General features: G+C 42.8%; 1 protein-coding gene across 1 annotated transcript; it reads left to right on the top strand.

Moving 5' to 3' along the window:
* Positions 1 to 767: 767 nt before the first annotated feature.
* Positions 768 to 2,932, top strand: ATOH1 (atonal bHLH transcription factor 1). The gene has a single exon (XM_004470378.2). The coding sequence runs from the start codon at positions 927 to 929 to the stop codon at positions 1,986 to 1,988; it is 1,062 nt and encodes a 353-aa protein (XP_004470435.1). The 5' UTR covers positions 768 to 926; the 3' UTR covers positions 1,989 to 2,932.
* The last annotated feature ends 17,038 nt before the right edge of the window (positions 2,933 to 19,970 follow it).

Genomic DNA, 19,970 nt, shown 5'->3' with positions numbered 1-19,970 from the left:
AATAAACTCAGCAGAGAGCTTTCTGCGGATTACAATCCTAGCTGACCGCAGGGTGCTGGGGAAAGCGAACAGAGAGGACTGGAGGATCTGGAATTTCTAAAAACATGCCGCAATTTTACTTTCCATTAGGAAAAGGATTACACAACAAAGTCGAAGAAACCTGGAAGGAGAGATGAAAACACGTAGTAAGATTAAGAGACATATTCTGAGGCAGTTTGGATTTTGTTTTGTTTTGTTTTCCCCCTTTATTCTAACGGTGACTTTAAATAATAGACGTCATTTAGCAAATGCATCTCTGAGCTTTTCAATGTTTGGGCAAACACCGTGGGAGCTGCGACTCTTGCCTGGAGGCGGCAAGGGCAGGCGGTTCTCTCTCGTCCAAGAGTCCCCTCCCGACGCCAGGCGCGTCTAGCCTCGCGGGGAGCCGCCCGCCCGCGGCCGCGCACGTCGGACCCCAGCGGGCTCTGACTCCAGCCAAGAGCCGGCTCCGCACTAGCTCCAGCACCTCAGCCACCAGGGCGGTGACACACCGGAGTCAAATTACAGCCCCTCAATTAACATAAGAATTTGACCGACTTAAAAGGAGGGCGCCCGAAAAATTCTTTGATTGGCTGCTCGCACGCGCCTACTTGCGCCCTCCATTGGCTGACAGACACGCGACCGGCGCGAGGAGGGGGCTGGGAGAGGAGAGGGGGGCAGACACACTGGCGCGTGCCACTTTTTAAAGGGGCGCAGCGCCTTCAGCAACCGGAGACGCTTCTTTGCACGCGACCTGGTGTGTGATCTCCGAGTGGGTGGGGGAAGGTCGAGGAGGGAAAAAAAAAACAAAAACAAGACTTTGCAGAAGGGATCTGGGAAGGGTTTTTTGTTGGGCTGGTGTGCCAGCGTATTCTCCGACCCTGAACCTCCTAGCCTCTGCAAGTGCAATGTCCCGCCTGCTGAATGCCGAAGAGTGGGCTGAAGTGAAAGAGTTGGGGGATCATCATCGCCATCCCCAACCGCACCACCACCCGCAGCCATCGCCGCCACAGCCACCTGTGACCCTGCAGGCTAGGGAGCATCCGGTTTACCCGGCCGAGCTGTCCCTCCTAGACAGCACCGACCCACGCGCCTGGCTGGCTCCCACTTTGCAGGGCATCTGCACAGCACGCGCCGCCCAGTACTTGCTGCATTCCCCCGAGCTGGGTGCCTCGGAAGGCGCGGCGCCCCGGAACGAGGCGGACGGCAGGGGGGAGCTGATAAGGAGGAGCAGCGGCGGCAGCGGCAGCAACAAGAGCCCCGGGCCGGTGAAGGTGCGGGAACAGCTGTGCAAGCTAAAAGGCGGCATTGTGGTGGACGAGCTGGGCTGCAGCCGCCAGCGCGCCCCTTCCAGCAAACAGGTGAACGGGGTGCAGAAGCAGAGGCGGCTGGCGGCCAACGCCAGGGAGCGGCGCAGGATGCACGGGCTGAACCACGCCTTCGACCAGCTGCGCAACGTTATCCCGTCCTTCAACAACGACAAAAAGCTGTCCAAGTACGAGACCCTGCAGATGGCCCAAATCTACATCAACGCCTTGTCCGAGCTGCTGCAAACGCCCAGCGGCGGGGAGCAGCCGCCGCCGCCTCCCTCGTCCTGCAAAAGCGACCACCACCATCTTCGCGCCGCAGGCTCCTACGACGGTGGCGCGGGCACTGCGGCCTCAGCGGGGGCCCCGCCAGCCACCGCAGGTGGGCAGCGGCCCACCCCGCCCGGGAGTTGCCGGACTCGCTTCTCTGCCCCTGCCTCCGCGGGAGGGTTCTCGGTGCAGCTGGACAGTCTGCATTTCCAAACTTTCGAGGACAGCGCCTTGACGGCAATGATGGGGCAAAAGAACCTGTCGCCTTCGCTTCCCGGGGGCATCTTGCAACCCGTGCAGGAGGAAAGTAGCAAAACTTCACCCCGGTCCCACAGAAGCGACGGAGAGTTTTCCCCCCATTCTCATTACAGTGACTCGGATGAGGCAAGTTAGGAAGGTGACAGGAACCCTGAAAACTGAGACAGAAACAAAAGCGCCCTTTCCCAGTGCGCGGGACGCCCTGCGGTTAAAGATCCCCGCACCCCTTAATGTTTGCTCTGCTAAGGTCGTTGTTTAGCAACGACTTGGCTTCAGATGGCAGCTACATTTGATGGTTTGCAAATGCCGCAGCGATTCCAAACTTCCCGTGGTCCATTCTGTTTGAGGAAAACTTGCTGTTAAAGTTGTCCTTTCCTCCCACCTTCTGCTCTCCCTGTAGATAGATACAATTAGTCGTACCCATATATAGCATCGTTATTCTAGTTCCCTGCTGCCAATACGCTGCTGAAACGTCGCATTTTCTCTGTCGCTGGTTTGGGTTTAATTTATTTTATGCCCTGGGCATCCATCCCTGTGTGTTGCGCGCACTCAGGTGTGGGAGAGTTAGTCTTCCGAAGTTGTTTCCCAAAATGCATTATGAAACGGCAAAGTTAATGCTTACAAAGTAAATAACTTTGACTATGGAATTTTTAGAAAACAGGGAACTTTAAGGTTTACATATTGTATAAACATACGCAGTATGTATATTGGATCGCGAGAACATAGGCGTCTTGTAGGAAACTTGGCGCACGCACTTTATCAGCCGCTGCTGCTGCTGCTGCGGCTGCGGCTGCAGGACAAACTCAACTGCCAATTGCAGACCTTTTTTTTTTCCCAACACAGCCACTTATAACCCGTAAGCTCTTTGCAAATTTTGCAAATATTTGTTAAAAAAAAGAAGAAAATGGGGGAAAAAAGCCCACAATCTAGTAGTGTCAAAAGCCTTTGGTCGATTTTATTTTGCTTTGTTAACGTTAGAAAACTTATTTATTATTGAGTGTTTGCTACCATTTCTATTCACCTTGGTTCATTTTTTTTTTTACATTTTCTACTCGAGATCATTTTATTTTAATTTAGCAAACCCAATTGCCATTGTTTCATGTATTTCCTTTTGCAAACGATGAAAATAAACATAAAAAGTAACTTCTACTTGTCACTTATTCTCTTCTCTTATAAGCGTTATAAACGTTTTAAATGACCTTGAAGATCTGAACTGTCTTCTATTAAATAAGCACTTATGCTATCCAAGTGTTTTGAAGAAAAATTCTGTTGTAAACTTGTGCCTTCAAGTAGCACCAGGAAATTCTCATAAATAATTGAATTGTAAGATAAAACTTTCCCAAAGTCGCAATACAGTCTTGCCTTTGGATGGCTAGGATCTTTCCAGTCTTCTTTACTCCCAGCCCCCACAACAACCACTACAAGAGAGAGTACCCGTTTCTTAGAATCTTGCCAGGAGTAGTGAACTTTACCAGAGTAAGCTATTTTCACTTCACAAAAAACTTTAGCCAAGTAGGAAGCTTTTCATCTCGGTCAGATACACAGTACACACTTACCAATCTCTCCCTTTCTCTCTGTCTCTCTTTTCTCTCTCTCCTGCGGGATGGAGAGGGAGAGGGGGCAGTGAAAACTCTAAGGATGTTAGATTTAAAAATTAAAAGCATAAAGTTCTCCTAGGACATTGTTGATCTCCACTGATTTTTTTTCTTTCAAATATAGACGTTAATATCTGCTTCTGAATTAGCTTCTATGCAGAAAACATTTAACTCCGTTCTTGAGTCAATTGCAGAAACTTAACGGTGCGTTCACACACCGCGCAGATGTCCTCACTTAAGGAAAAGTATAGTTTTGGGTCTCCGGGTCATAGATTTTGTAAAGGTTAATTCAGTATGTTGATAAAAATAGTAGAAAGCGGAATTACATATATATATATATATATATATATATATATATATATGCGCACACGGCAAACGTGAAAGAACTATTTGTAAAATGAAAGACTCGCAATGTCTGACTGAATAAAATATTGCTGCGTTTGAGAGGTCGATTTTAAACCAAATTCTTGGTTTTGCGACGTCATGGTGATAAATTGCTGGGACAGGAAAGCGCAAAAGAAGTGAGGGAAGGCTAGTTTAATCGCTTCTGTATCCCCTCACGCACCTTGAAAAGAAGAGAGCGCCACAGCCTGGGTTTGCAGAGAAAGCAATAAGCGAGGGACCAGAGGCTTTGGTCTCGAACCCGGAATGGCAGTCTTACTGACCACCTGGGTATCCTTGGCATTCGGCTGAAAGCGACTGAGGGAAGTTGAGAACCTCAGCCAGCTCTCCGAGACAGGTGAGCGGCGGCTTGTAACACTTTCCAGGGGCAGAAATAATGCACCTGTCCCTTAGATAACCTTTTGCACCCACAGAGTTTGCCGTGCTCACGATAAACATCAGGAATCTTCGAGCTGCTGAATAAATCAAGCGATTGCTTCTAACACGTTTCCATTTCGCGGTTTATAAGCAGGCAGCAGGCATGGACATATAGTAGCCTTGCAGGATAGGAGCACATATATTTTTACAGTTACTTAGCTGGATGTGTTTATGTGTATGTATGGAAATAGAAAGAGACGATGCCCTAGAATTCTTTTACCTGCTATGAGTCTGAAAAGGGGAAGAATAGGAAGAGGAAATTAAAGTTGTAATTTTTTACTCAGAGTAAAGTTCTGTATTTCATTTTCCAAGTCATGTATGCTCATCTTGTGTCAACCAAAGTGGGAAAAGCCTAACCCCTTCCAAAGTTACTTTTAGTTTCATGGACTCAAAGAAATTTTAAAACAGAGGAGCATCAGGAATATTATCCTTCACATCCTCTTTTAAAAATGCAGAAACCACTGTCCCTAACTTGCCCCCAAATCACACAGCCAGAAAATGCCAATATCATGAACCAAATCTTAGTACCCATGTCTTACAGATCAATACCCCTACACAGTTTTCTCTAAGAAAATTGATAGGTAGAAACTTCAGAAGAGATTTAAAAGCTATGCAAATATTCGGGTGTGTTTTTTTCTTCTTCTTTTACTACCATAATGGGCAGATATTGATACTTTAAATGTCATTGGTCTTATATATGATTAAGAGATGATCTCATCTTCATTTAAGGAAATTACTTTAAATTGCTTCTCAAAAGAAAAAGAACCTTAACATAATACCAGATTGGAAATTCTACATCACATTGATTGAAAAGCGAGGATGAATTCTTCTAACCCATCATGGCATGCACAGAAAGTCAAGTCGTTTTGTGGCAAATTGAGTGCTCAAAGTTCAAATGAGGACTTTAACCTCTTTTCTTTCCTTCATCCTATTTTTTTTTCTTTCTTTATGCTGGTATTTCTTTGAAAGAGATGCACAAACACATTTCCATTTTAAGGTTCTGCTATGGAGTTTGCATAACAAATGTTTGGCAGCTCGCTCTCTTACACTCCATTAACAAGCTGTAACGTATAGCTGCAGGTTGCTATAATCTCATTAATATTTTGGAAACTTGAATATTGAGTATTTCTGAGTGCTCATTCCCCATATGCCAGACCACTCCTGCCATGCTGACTGGTTCCTTTCTCTCCATTATTAGCAATTAGCTTCTACCTTCCAAAGTCAGATCCAAGTATCCAAGATACTAGCAAAGGAATCAACTATGTGTGCAAGTTAAGCATGCTTAATATCACCCAAACAAACAAAGAGGCAGCATTTCTTAAAGTAATGAAGATAGATAAATCGGTTTAGTCCTGTGTGACACTGCTGGTGCTTTCTAGAGTTTTATATACTTTAGGCAGTTTGCTTTATATTCTGCCTTTGCCTTCCACCCCACCACCACTTTTATTTGTGGAAAGTTTTGGCTCCCTGCACTTTGGGAACCTTATCTGATTTCACGGAGAGCTGAAGAAAGATTATTTTTGGCAAAGGGCAAATTTAAAGCGTTCTCTACGGTACATGGCTAACTGGGGGTCCAGCTAACCAGAAAAGTGGGGAGGGAGGGAGACTGATTTCCTCAGTATTAACCAATGCACGACCATCGCTTTAATGAGGCCTAGCTTTCTGTAGATATTAGAGATTTAAACGTGGTCTAAATGGTATTTTATGAAAAGCTACCTTGTAATTATTTCTCGCATTTGCTCGTTTGAAAGCTCAAGAGATTATCAATTTCATCTTGCCACTCCCAACCTCAGTCAGAATTGGAGACAGTTATATGAAACGGAGCAGACCGACACATCAATTACCATCTATACTTGCCAATTGCAATCTAGAAAAATCTGCGAGTGTTGGTGGAAATTAAAGACCTTTAGTTGAATTTCGCGCAGTTGGTTTTGTGCGAAGGGAGGGAGACGGCAGGGTAGAGTAGAGGTAAACGTTTTCCTCGCTCGGCCGCCCTCACCTCCAGGCCAGGCAGAGCCCCACGCGCACCACACTCAGGTCTCTCTCCGCCTTCCGCTAGGCCCCTAACAGGAGGAGGCCGAAGAAGTGGAGAATGGGTTAAATCTGAGGACGCAGGGGAGAGGCAGGGGAGGAGAGAAGTCAGGCAAGATAAAGAAAAGAACAGGAACCAAGAAGCGTGGGGGTGGTTTGCCGTAATGTGAGTGTTTCTTAATTAGAGGACGGCTGACAATAGAGGGGCTGGCAGAGGCTCCTGGCCGCGGTGCGGAGCGTCTGGAGCGGAGCACGCGCTGTCAGCTGGTGAGCGCACTCTCCTTTCAGGCAGCTCCCCGGGGAGCTGCGCGGCCACATTTAACACCATCATCACCCCTCCCCAGCCTCCTCCACCTCAGCCTCCTCCTCGTGGACAACCCTCCTCGGACCCCCGCCGGCAGAGCTCACAGAAGCGAGCGGCTCTCGCCGCCCTCCACGCTCGGCTGGGGCCCCTCTCTTCCCCCGGCTTCCCAGCGGGAGCCGCCACTGCCCACTGCACCTCCCAGCAACCAGCCCGGGCAAAAACAAAAAAAAAAGGCTGCGCAAAGTTAAAGCCAAGCAATGCCAAGGGGAGGGGAGGCTGGCGGGGGAGGCGGCGGGAGAGCTGTGGGGTTGTTCAGTACGAGCTGGGTTGTGGGCTGAGGCACCTGAGGCAGTGAAGCAGGACGAGGAAGCGTGCCCATCCTCCCGCCCAGGCAGGGTGCAAACGCCCCAGCCCCGCGAGCCCGCGCAGCTGCCCGGCCCAGCGGTGTTACTGAAGACAACTCCCCTTTACCCGCTGAAGAAACGCTTCCTCAGTCTCTCCGTTATTCTAAAAGGTGTAGAATATAGTTCGAATTTTGGATGCTGTTAAAAGTTCTCAAAGTTTATACATAATCGAAAAGACACTACCCAGACATTGTCTCCTACAATGCAGGGCTGTGACACCTGTGCCTGCCTGTTCTGTCAACCTTTTAAGAAAGGCAGGGTTAGGCGCTTCTGTGTGAAGAGTTAAGACCTGTCTACACCAGGTTTTCTCTCACTCCTCTTTCAGTCCTGCTTTCTCTGGTCCAGATCAACCACGCAAATAAAATAGGCTTTTCCTGCCTAATCCACAGTGACTCCAGGTCCATTCTACAGGTCTTTTTTCCCCAGAGAAACCAGAAGGTTCCTCCATAGGGGTGAAAAACAAGATGCTACTAAATATAAGTATTATTATGGCTATATTTCGAACAATTCTGATTAAAGAATTCGATCTGAACAAAGAAAGTGGTGCCTTGATGTCTAGCTGGTTCCCTAGGTTGCAGGGCCCAGCTACTATAAAGATGATGTAGCAAGGTGTGGCTTAGGATCTGAGTTGGAAATCTTGGAGTTGGGCAAGCCAACAGATATCCCTGATTTTTTGGGCCTCTGGCCATGTATTTGTCTCTTCTAGAGAGTTCCCCATAATCCTTCCCACCTTCCGGTTCCTACAGACTCTTAGAGCTAGGGTACTGTTGGGGAGGGGGTCAGAATTGGGAGGGATCCTCAGTCACAGGAGAAGAGGTGAAGAGTATCATCATATGAGCGGGGAGCAGGCCTCATTCTTTATAACTTAAAGGTGACAAAGCTGGGAGAAATCTGAAAATACTAGCTGATTAGGCGTATGGACGGCCAGTTCTTTTCATTTTTAATGTGTCTGCTTCTGAAAACAGCCAAGCAGAAATGAATATTTGCTTTTCTGTAAATTCTCTTCTAACCTAAGAGTTGTTGATTCAATAGGTGAAAGAAGAATCTCAGGTATCCCCATACAAGATCCCCAGGTGAATCTGATGCAAGTGGTCCAAGGACTACATACATTGTGAGAAACACAGGCTTTAACAAGTTTCAGTTAGACCTCTTCTTGAAACTACCATACCTTCTTTTACAATATTCAGTCCTTTTTTCCCCATAAAAGAGAAGAAGACAACTTAGTGGCTTTGTTGCTGTCAGGCTATGGGGCTTGGGACAATATGCTTCAGGCCTGAGATGTCTCAATTCTAGAGATGCCAGCTGCCTTTAGATACATAAGGACATTGGCCCAGGAGGTGCAAAACATTCATTCCTTGACTGGCTGTCCAACAAAAGAGACTGAATCAGACAAGCCAAAGTCACAACCAGTGAACACTTGTGCAGTGTTATACAAATACTAAGAGAAACAGTGTGGGAAGGGTTGTGACCAAGCCCTTGGATTAAGGTAGGTGGACTAAGTCACATCACTGCAGTAACTTCAGCCTAAATTTAGAAGGCAGTCAATTTTGATGGAAGGAACAGCTACCTATATCTTGACTGAAGAAATAGGTATTCCCTTGCATTGATAATGATAATCAGAGAGTACAGAGGAACCAATTTTAGGATTTGCAGGCTATGATCCTGTAAAACTTAGCAACTTCCTTTGATAGCTAATTCTTTTTGCCTTCCAACACTTTGTCCCCTCTCTTTCTTATTCATTTCCCCCCATCTTTCCCTTATCTGCGCTGATGAACAGATACTGGGTACTGATGGCAGAGTGGCTGAGGTTAACTGCTGTGAGAAAGGCACAAAAATAGAGCCTCCACCCTTATGGAACTCAGAACTTGATTGGAATCTCAGAAGTAATACATGGAGAAGAAATGACATCTAGATGAGGATGGCATTCTTCTTACAAATGGACCTACCAGCATTGTAGTCATGCTTGCTATCAAATTATTACCTGCAGTTTCAAGTTTAGCCTATTTGTAGCCTTCATTTTTCACCTCAAAAATCATAGAGATTCAGGTTGTTTGAAGTCAAAAGTACTAGTCTTCAAATCAACCTCAGGCCCAATATCTTCCTTTTTGAGCTCAGAAGATAGTTTTATTTCATTTCTTATGAAATTCGCAGTGAGTGACATCACAATTTCATATCATAGGAAATGGAGGTTCTGAGACATGTTAAACAGCCTGTGAAAGGTAATTTTGCCTTGTCAGGAAACCCGGTCTTTCTACCAGTGTTCTTTTTACCACACTTCACCTGCCTTGGGTGCATACTTTAGATAAACCACTCAACACTGTTCCTTCGTCTCAGTTTTGCTCAGTCTGGGAGGTGATCAAGATCCCTGAAGGCTTCTAGTTTTTACTTGTTCCAGAGAAGGATATTTTAAGATTTTTCCTTGGAGATCGCCCTAGACCAGGATCCATTTCTAGGTGATAGATTTAAGAGACATACTGGTTAGAGGAATTTCATTTTAATTGCCTGCTTCACTCCTCTGAATTGGCTGATCCTGGACATGAATGCTTCTTACTCTATATAGAAATTCATTTCTACTTTGATTGAGAAAAGTCCATCTAACTAATAAGTGCTAATTAATAACTGGCACATATACGACAGGGAGTTAGGCTGAGGAATTGATTTAAAATGTGTCCTGAGGAGTAATGGTCCAAAAACCAGTTGTTTCCCAAATTTCTTGAACCCTCTTTGCTTGTAAGGATGGTAGGAAAATAGGGCCATGCTTTTTATTGTTTTTCCTTAGAAAGAGAAGTGAATTAATCTGCTACATTTGTAGCTGTGGATTCAGTCAGTGATAACATACATTTTTAATTTACCTAGTTATCTGAGCTATTGGCTTTTTTCCCTTCAACCTTTCTCCAAGTAAACATTTACCACTATGCTGAGGGTTTCAATGTCTGAAAAAATACTTCTTTGCCTTGAAAACTTCCATTCTTTGCCTGTCATGAATCAGTCTCCATTTTATAATACTTCTATTTATTGGTTTAAACACTTTCTTTTGTATTGCTTGTGGTTTAGATGCTTTAAAATCCCACCCCCCCCCCCCACACACACACATAAGAAGTAAGATTTCTGAAAAGCAGAGTATATTTCAAATCAAAGAGAAAGTTCACAAGAAGCTATATAGCCCACATTTTAGAATCAAGGGATAAACTGTATTTGTGGTCATGTCTAGATATTTTCCCATAGGATATTTATCCTCCATTGCTCCTTCTCCCCAGCCAGGAAAACTCCTGAGGCATTAGTAGAGAACACTTTGTGCCTAGACTTAAACCCAGACTCCTCCCTTGTATTTCATGAATGATGATACCATATGACCCTCCTGGCCAAACATCCCCCATCTATTTTGAGGAGTCAAAATTTCTATGAGAAGAGTTGTTTTCTATTTAGCATTACTCTAAGCAACCCCCAAAGAGTTCACTGAAGGCCCAGGAGCTACTTTCCAAATATTTTCTTGAATGTGTCTCTACTTCTTCCTTTACCATTTGCCTTTTGCTGTCGACATGGAGAGGTGACTCTACTCAGACTAAGGATATTGGCTTTGGTTCAGTGTTTCCTCATATGTCCCTCACCCTTTGTCAACCAGTTGGTTCAAGGACTGGAGCAGGGAGGCATGGCTACTCAGTAAAAGATTGTATTACTGAGAGAGGTTGTGGCTTCTAAGGGCTGTGGAAGGGAAGGAGTAATTTAGTAGAGTCCATCTGGGAGAGTCTCTGGAGAGCATTTTCAGGTGCAGTCATTTTTTATACAGGTTCCCTTTTTAGGTGAGTCCTCCTCAACTTCCACACTCCTGAGATACAAAAGTGAAAATAATTCATTTTGTTAACTAAGGATTGTCCTCAAAACTCTTCTTTCACTCCTAAGCTAACCTCCTTTCAAGTATCTCTCCAGCCCTCCAAGTTCTGGTGAGGATTCATCTTTTTTTTTTCCCTATTATCTTGGGCCCCCATGCAAAGTTCTCTCATATTCCACTGAAATTGCTGATTTATTTTTAATGGGCCAGTCCCTTGAGGGCAAAAGTCATGCCTAATTTGACTTTGCCACTGACCCACAGAGATAATGGTAGACAGACAATGCTTTTGGAAGAGGTAAGTGGAGATCCCTGGAGGTCTCAGTGTGCTTTGTAGGGTCATAGAATTCCTTGTCTCACCATCACTTTAAATTAGATGGACTCTTTAAGTTGATTGGAACCAACCAAGGAACATCTTTCTCAGAACTGGAAACTTCTTCCGGGACTTTCTAACAGGTTCTTCCCTCCTTTTAACTTTTTACCTAGCCTCTGCAGAATGGGTGCTCTGTCTTGGGTGCTACAGTGGCCTTCTTAACAATCGACTTTCAATTTTCGTGTGTGCTTTTCAATGAGCTTTTCTGGTCAGGGCTAGATTGTATTCACTTTTGCAACCCGAGGTTATGAACACCCCCAAAGTACCTTTCCAGGATTTATCCGGACAGGCCAATGCCCTTAGGCCCTTCTTGGGAAGCTGCTTCCCGGGCTGCCTCCCGCCCCCCACCCGCAAGGCTGAGACCTGAGAATGTGCTGCCGCCGCCCAGTGTGACCCGAGCAGCGATACCCCACAGGGTCTCTGGAATTAAAGCAGAGGCGAGATTCCAGCCTCATTATCCCCATTTCCTTCATTTTCTTCATTTCTCTATCAGCCGGGTGTGATTGTTCTCTTCCACGCACCAACTTCCCTGCCTTTTTATGAGCTCCCACATGTTTATCATTCTTTTTTTTTCAGTTTCCACTTTTCTGTCCTCTCCCCCCCAGCCCTGTGTCATCCCTTGGGGCGATTCCGGATCCCCGCCGCGCTGCCGCTCACTCTATTTCTCAGCCCTGGTCCTCCGCATCCAGTGGTTCTACTTCGTTTCTCCACTCCCTGAACAACATCATCACCCTAAACTCATCAGTCTCCGTCCTCGGGTCTTCCCCATTTGCCCCTCGTCTCCCACTGGCAGGGCAAATTCTGAGCAGCTGCTTCGCCTAGCGCAAACAAGGCAGCACCACTTCCTCCCAGAAAGCAAGGCAGGCTCTGGTTCAAGTCAAGGTCTGTGGAGATGGAACAATCTGCGGAGCCTCGGGCAGGGGCAGCTCTGGGCATCTGCCCTTAACCCTGGTCTGGAAACCTAGCCAGGCAGGGATGTGCAGGTGGGCAGCGGAGAGTTGGGAAACCCAATCTCCTGTTAGTGCAAATGAAAGTTTTTTCTCCCCTATTCTTTTTTTCCTCCCTTCTTTCCCCTAACAAAGATACCCAGCGATGTTTAGGTGACTGTGCCTTCTCATCTCGGTTAATCAACTCTGGATCACTGATACAGGTCAACGTCAGCTCATCTATTCGATCAAGAGTCAGAGATCTCTATTTCTTTTGCGGTCAGAATTCTTCCCCAGCCTCTGCTATAGTAACCTTCATATAATACTTCCATCATCCTTAGCAGTTAGCATCAGAGCTCGCCGTCACGTCTTTTCCTCAGGAGAATCCCTCCTCCTCCAGGCTGCAGGACAGGGGGAGCATCAGGGAATACCTTTTTCAAGCTCACGTGGACTGCATTCCAAAGGAGCTGGTGCTGCTTTCAGCACCAAATAAGCACTAAGTAGTAAACTTTTCAGAATAGTTTCTTTCTAGAAGCAATCCACAGTTCTTTCTGTTCCTTTTCATCATGTACCCTTTTCAGTTTATTTTCACCTAGGCAATAAACAAAATCCTCTCATTCAAATTCCCCAGGCACTGTCCTCAATCAACGGGAATAAATTTGGTCCATCATGCTTGTAAACCGGTTTGCAGGACATTTAGATAGAACAATAGAGGAAAGGAAATAAAACACTCAGAACTGCACCCTGAAATTTGCCAAGGTAATTGATTCTGTCCTGAATTTTTCAACAGTAAACGATTTCATCTCCAAGGGATGGTTTTACCATTATGACATGTTTCACACATAGCACAGGCTTTACATTATTACAATGTTTACTCTAAGCTTTAAAAAAAAGCATGCAAAAGCATTTAGTGAAATAATGCTTATAGAAACCAGATAAAGGAAGAGAGGGAGAGAGAGGGAGAGAGAAACTAGCACAAGAAAGGATTTGCACATGTAAAACTTGAAGTTGCTTAATATCTGCTCAAGTCTAGAGGTATTCACCAGGACAGCTGGTAAATAGGGGGTTAATCATTACAGAAAATGATGCATAATATCTTTTCAGTTTGGTTTATAAGGAAGGGCAGTAAAGATTTATGCTTCAGAAGGATATAACTATTATTTTCAGAGTATGGTTGATCCATTGTAAGTTTACTTTCTAAGTAAATGTAGATATCAATGTTCTGTGTTATAGAATATACCTACTCTCCTTAAAAGAACTCTGATTCTGATACTTTAATTCCTGGAACTTCTTAGGTTATATGAAAATTTCTTAGGCTTCTGAAAAGTTCTAACATCTAAAGCTTATAATAAAATTAGACTACGTTAAGAAAATTGGACTGTAGTAATATATTTCATTTTAAAATTTTTAACAAATCAATTTTATTGATCAATAAAGCATTAATCCATCCAAAGTATAAAATCAATGGTATTCATTATAATCACACAGTTTTGCATTCATCATTTCAATCATTTTAGAGCATTTTCATTATTCCTGTAATAATACTAAAAAACAAAATTCAGCCAAACAAAACTCATCACCTCTCAATCTCTCTATGCTTCCCCTACTGTACATAGTTGCTATTCTGTTTCCGTCTCTCTAGTATATTTGTATTTATTTTAAAGAAAGTTTATGATTACATAAATGTTACATAGAAAATGTAGGGGATTCCCATATGCGCCACTCCTTCCCCCACTCACACATTCCCACATTAACAACATCCTTCATTAGTATGGTACATTTGTTACAATTGATGAACACATATTGGATCATTGCCACTAAGTGTGAATTATACTTTACATTATAGTTTAAACTCTTCCGGCACAATTTTGTAAGTTATGACAAGATAAAGAGAAAATCTTCAGACATTTAATTAATTAGGTAAAAATACCGTTTGGTCATATTAGTTTCATTTTCTTACAGTGTTGAAAAAGGAGGGGTTTATCCTCCAATATTTTCTATTACCACTAATCACATTTTAATCTGGAAAAATTGAATGATCTTGCCTTTTTTCTGATATAGAAGATGCTGTTTTTTTCTTATATTTGCTGGAAAGTAACTCAAGGATGTAAATAAGGTAGGTGTATCTTATTACTATATATCTCTCTGGTATTGTATTTTCCAATTCCAAGAAAGCAACGTTGAAAGAGCATTCTGTCGTCAGCTAGTTATTAACAAAAACAGTATTCATTGCCATTCTGGGTTTTATGCAGCATCTCAAGCTCCCTGCAGTTCGATTCTGTGATTATTAACTCACTTCCCACCAGTATCTTATACAGGCCCATTATCTACTGTCAATAGTTTTTATAGCCTATGAGGAGAAGTCCTGCTTACTTCCTGTTAGATGGGAGGTAACAGGGTTTTGGTTTTTTTTTTTTCTTTTTAAAAGTAGATAAATATGTACTCTACAAATATATTTGATTGAGGAGGTAAAAAGTGAGGGAAAGAGAGCCTAGCATCTGCTGTCTCACAGGCTCATTGTGTGGTTAATAATTGCTCTAGAATAGTTTTACAGGGTGTAGTCTTTCAGAAACAAGGATTACTGAAAGACCCAGGTCCAAAAACTTTCTTCAGTTCTGTTCATAACTCCTGGATACTAGGTAAAGTTTTCCTTCTTCTTTTTCTTACAGCCAGATTTTCTCAGTGTAAACCATTTCGATTTCCTGGGTTTGAGGAATCTCTAAGGGATGTTTTCCTGAATCAGATTACCTGTTTATTTAGTTTCCCCTTTAAGACAATGAAGCTTCACCATGTAAAACTATCATAAGGATTTGGTATGAATGCAGGGTTTGTGTTACCAAAGTCGATGTTACATGAATAAACACTATTTTAAATGTTTATGCAAATAAAACGCAGTCTTTAGTTGAAAGTAGTTACTTAAAAAGTGACTTTTATCACCTTTCTTGTATTCTCTTTCTCATTGCTAAGCTGATCAGATAAATGAAAAAAGCAAATTATCATAAAAGTGAGATAATATGAAATATTATGGTAAATCACAATCTCTTAAATATAAATTGTTATATGTAATATTCATATTTGAAAATTTTCAAATTGAGAACACTTCTTTCAAGAACGAGGAGTCAACAAATCTAAGTTTTGGCCTCGGTTTTCTTACTTATTAGTTCTGTGTACCTAGGGCAAAGTTTATATCTCTGATCTTCAATTTCTTTGTCTATTAAACAAAAAGTGGGGAGGGGGAATAAAAAATAAATTCTGAGCCTCCTACTTCAGAGAGTTGTTTTGAGGGTCACTTTGACAAATATCTAGCAGTCAGGTTAGGCTGGGTTAAGCTGTGGTAACAAACAAGATGACAGTGATTTATGCAACATATGTTTATTTCTTTCTCGTTATACAAAATCATCACAGGTTAGCTGGGGGGTTGACTTATATTCACTCAGGGACCTGGGATGACACAGCAACCAGCATGTCAAACATTGCTTGTTACCTGATGCAGAAGAAAAGAAGATTCTGGAGGGAATTATATTACCTGCTTGCAACTACTGACGCACATTACTTCGGCTCACAATTCACTGGCCACAGTGTCCCATCTGGCCACCAAGAGGCCAGAATACAAACCTACCATGTAAGAGAACCGGAATATTTGGAGTAAAGCAATAATGACCATCACAGTTTATGAGAATAAAATACAGATGGCAAAGTACTTTATAAGTGAAAAGTGTTATTTTCCAAAAATGCATCAGGAATTTTTGGTAAAGAGGGGTAACAGGAATTAAGCCAAGATCATAGTACCCTTTCATGATTTAACTGTAGAGTGAACCTACTTGAAGGTCATTTAATTAAATGGAGTGGATATATTTCCTTCACATTATGGAAAATTTGACCCACAGGTTCCTTAGGTGAAATGTGACATTTTTCTTGGCTCCAAGTCAGCCACAGATTTCCTAACATGAAGGTTCTTCACAATTCATTGAGATACATCATTTAATGAGAAAATAAACATAGATCTTAACAAAAGCCAAAATATTATAAATAATTGCTTTATTTATCACTTATAGATAAATCAATCATCTCCAAAATTAAAGGAATAAGATAAAAAAGAGTAAGATAGAGCCTATTTTAGCTAGGATTGTAAAATAGAAGAAGCAAATTAAAGGGCCATCAGTCTCTCCTTTGGGGATATTCTTCATTGTGCTTACTTGCAGTCAGGTCAACTCATTTATCCTAAGACTTTAGGGCTGAGGTTGCAAACTAGTATAACCTACAGTCCATCTTCACCTGCCAGACTTGTTTTATTTGCCCTGAAATAAATGTGGCAATAGTTCTTTGCTGTTTTTTTTTAAATAATAACCAACATTTTTATATAGAAAAATTTATAAGAATTCAGAATTTTTTAGACTCTCTGGAAAAATCAGAAGCTCTAGCACATTTGGACCATATTCCTTCCTGATAACACATGGCTGGACCCTAATGACCACTTCATTCTTTATATGAGCTCTCTGCTTTCCATTTTTTCTATTTTTACTGAATACCAACTATGTGTGGTATTGTGTTAAATCCTAAATTATAAAATATTTGTGGATGAGAGTAGGGATGTGTAAGGCAAAATGACAAAACGTGCACCTTCTCCTTTTTAAAATTATTCTTTTATTCACCATGTCTTTATTGAGTAGATACTATGGGCCAGTTTTTTTTTAAATCATCTTTTTTTAAAAAAAGATTTTATTTATTTATTTATTTATTTATTTCTCTCTCTTCCCCTCCCCCCCCCCCCCACCCCAGTTGTATGTTCTGTGTCTATTTGCTGCTTCTTCTTTGTCTGCTTCTATTGTTATCAGGGGCATGGAATCTGTGTTTCTTTTTGTTGTGTCATCTTGTTGTGTCAGCTCTCTGTGTCTGTGGCACCATTCCTGGGCATGCTATGCTGCACTTTCTTTCCCACTGGGCAGCTCTCCTTACAGGGAGCACTCCTTGAGTGTGGGGCTCCCCTACGTGGGGGACACCCCTGTGTGGCAGGGCACTCCTCGAGCAGCAGGGCACTCCTTGCGTGCATCAGCATTGCGCATGGGCCAGCTCCACACAGGTCAAGGAGGCCCGGGGTTTGAACTGCGCACCTCCCATGTGGTAGACAGACACCCTAACCACTGGGCCAAGTCTGCTGCCCATATGGGCCAGTTTTTATTCTGGGTGCGAGGATATAGATTACTGCCTTTATGAAGTTTGTTTTCTGCTAAGGAAAGAGAGATAATTAAAAGATAAATAAAGAAAATAGTTGTGGGTTAGGTAGTCATAAGTGCTAAGGGGGAAACAATGCCAGCAAAGATAATATGCAGGGTTGCGGAAGAGGTTGACATTTTATATAGGGTAGCCAAGGCAAACCCTGCTGAGAGGGTGACTTTGGAGAAAAGACCAGAACAAAGTGAAGAAGCTAGCTCTGTGCATATCTGGAGGAAAGTATTTTGGGCAGGAAATAGCAAATGCAAAAGCCCTGAGAAGGGAATGTGCCTAGTATGTACAAGGATGAGTCAGGAGTCCAGGGTGACTGACATGGAGTGAAAGGTGAGCAGAGTAGCAGGTTAGAGAGGTAAAATGGAGCTAAATCTCCTCCATTTATAGGAAGGATTTTGGCTTTTCCTCTGAGTGAAATGCAGCACCAAGGCACCATCTCAGAGTTTTGAGCAGAGGAATGACTTGTATTTGTGTTTTAACAGGCTTTCTGTTGCAGATTGAATCATGTCTTGCATTAGAAGTGTTGCAGTCTTAACCGCTGGCCCTATGGGTATGAACTCATTTGTTAATAGAGTCTTCAAAGGTACTGTTTAGATGAGACCAAATTGAATCAGGCTGCACTTTTAATCCATTATGACTAAAATCTTCATAAGCAGGGGAAATTCAGACACAGTTAGTTAAAACAAACAAACAAAAAATCTGAAAACAGGAGACCGATTGCCATATGAGGGAAGCAGAGATTGGCTAGAAAATAACCACAAGAACACAACAGACTTCAGAGAAGGCATGGCCTGCTGATACCTCGATTTGGGATTTCTAGTCTCCAAAACTGGAGATAATAAGTTCTTTTTGTTTAAATCAACCAGTTTGTGGTATCTGTTATAGCAGCTTGCTCACTAAGACATTCTCTCTGAGTTGACTGGTTGTAGGAAGATGACAGGAGATGCAATTAAGAGACTATTGCTTTAACACAAGTGAAAGATGATGGTGGCTTGAATCAGGCAATTAGTAGCGGTGTGAATGGTGAGAACTGGTCTGGACATAGTCTTGATGTATAGACAACAGGATTTTTTTTTTTTTTAAGATTTATTTATTTATTTATTTAATTCCCCCCCTCCTCCGGTTGTCTGTTCTTGGTGTCTATTTGCTGCGTCTTGTTTCTTTGTCTGCTTTTGTTTCTTTGTCCGCTTCTGTTGTCGTCAGCGGCACGGGAAGTGTGGGCGGCGCCATTCCTGGGCAGGCTGCACTTTCTTTCGCGCTGGGCGGCTTTCCTCACGGGCGCACTCCTTGCGCATGGGGCTCCCTCACGCGGGGGACACCCTTGCGTGGCACGGCACTCCTTGCGCGCATCAGCGCTCCGCATGGCCAGCTCCACACGGGTCAAGGAGGTCCGGGGTTTGAACCGCGGACCTCCCATATGGTAGACGGACGCCCTAACCACTGGGCCAAAGTCCGTTCCCCCGACAACAGGATTTGGTGACACACTGGATGTGATATATTAAAGAGAGGTTACTAGAGACATACCAAAGTTTTTGGCCTGAGCAACTAGAAGAGGGGAGTTGTTATTAACTGAGATGGGAAAATCAGCGGAAGAAATACCTTTAGTATGGTGGAAGGGAGGCTCACTTTTGGACACATTAAGTCTCTCTAAGGTGTACCTAGTGATTCCTCTGCCAAGGGTCAAGAAAAATAAATTTATTTGACCAAAAAAGAATGAGGTTTAATTAACTTAAGACGTTATAGTGGAGAAACCACAACATAATATTAGGAAACATGGGTTTTAATGACTTAATAGTTAGGCATCTGGGCTTAGCTTTCAAGTGTCTGGGTCCAAATCCTGGAACCATCAATTAGGATATGGTGTGACCTTGAAGAAATTACTTAACATTGCTATACTTTTGTCTCTTCATCTGTCAATTAGGTATAATAGTCTTACTACTGCATATATTTATTTGTATTATGATTTAGCCCAGTGCATTACATATAATGAGCAGACAATAAATATTTGCCAATAGTTTTCGGAGAGGTAATATGGTTTGTTATCTTGCTTGACTGAGAGCTCATTAAATATAAGGATCTATCTCATTCTTCTTTTACCCATTGCAAAGCATAGGAATTACAGTAAAAGTTAATGAGAGCCTGCATCTGGGTGCAGCTGGGAAAGGCTGTAATATCAATCCCTTCCCTAGCTCTGGCCACTTAGTCAACATTCTAAACAAGTCTAATTGGTGCTGATATGAACAGTTTTGTACAAGTAGTAAAGATTGAATAGATTTTTGACCATGGAATAGTGAGGGAAGTTATGTCAGATAAAAGGAAGAGCTTGAAGAAAGGCAGAAAAATGGAATTATGTATGACATTCTTTCCTCTCAGAATTCACAGCACTTGATTAAATCTCTGTTACAACCCCTAACACATTACCCAATCATATTTCCCAGTAAATGAGTGCCATCAAGAAGGATATATGAAAGAGAATGAATCAGAGTAACTTAAATTGAAATTGTGGTATGAAAAACTCACATTGGAATTGTGAGATCAGACATCTAGTCATTTCTCTGCCAAGCATTAGCCAATGTGAATATAGACTCCAGGAACCTTAGTTCCTACATCTTT

The sequence above is a fragment of the Dasypus novemcinctus genome, chromosome 1 (genome assembly GCF_030445035.2).
Source record: "Dasypus novemcinctus isolate mDasNov1 chromosome 1, mDasNov1.1.hap2, whole genome shotgun sequence".
NCBI classification, from domain to species: Eukaryota; Metazoa; Chordata; class Mammalia; order Cingulata; family Dasypodidae; genus Dasypus; species Dasypus novemcinctus.
Note: the sequence above shows the minus strand (reverse complement) of the source record. Positions and strands in the feature narration are given on the sequence as shown.

Coding starts and splice junctions, on each gene's coding strand:
- ATOH1 (XM_004470378.2), top strand. CDS start 927: ATGTCCCGCCTGCTGAATGCCGAAGAGTGGGCTGAAGTGAAAGAGTTG.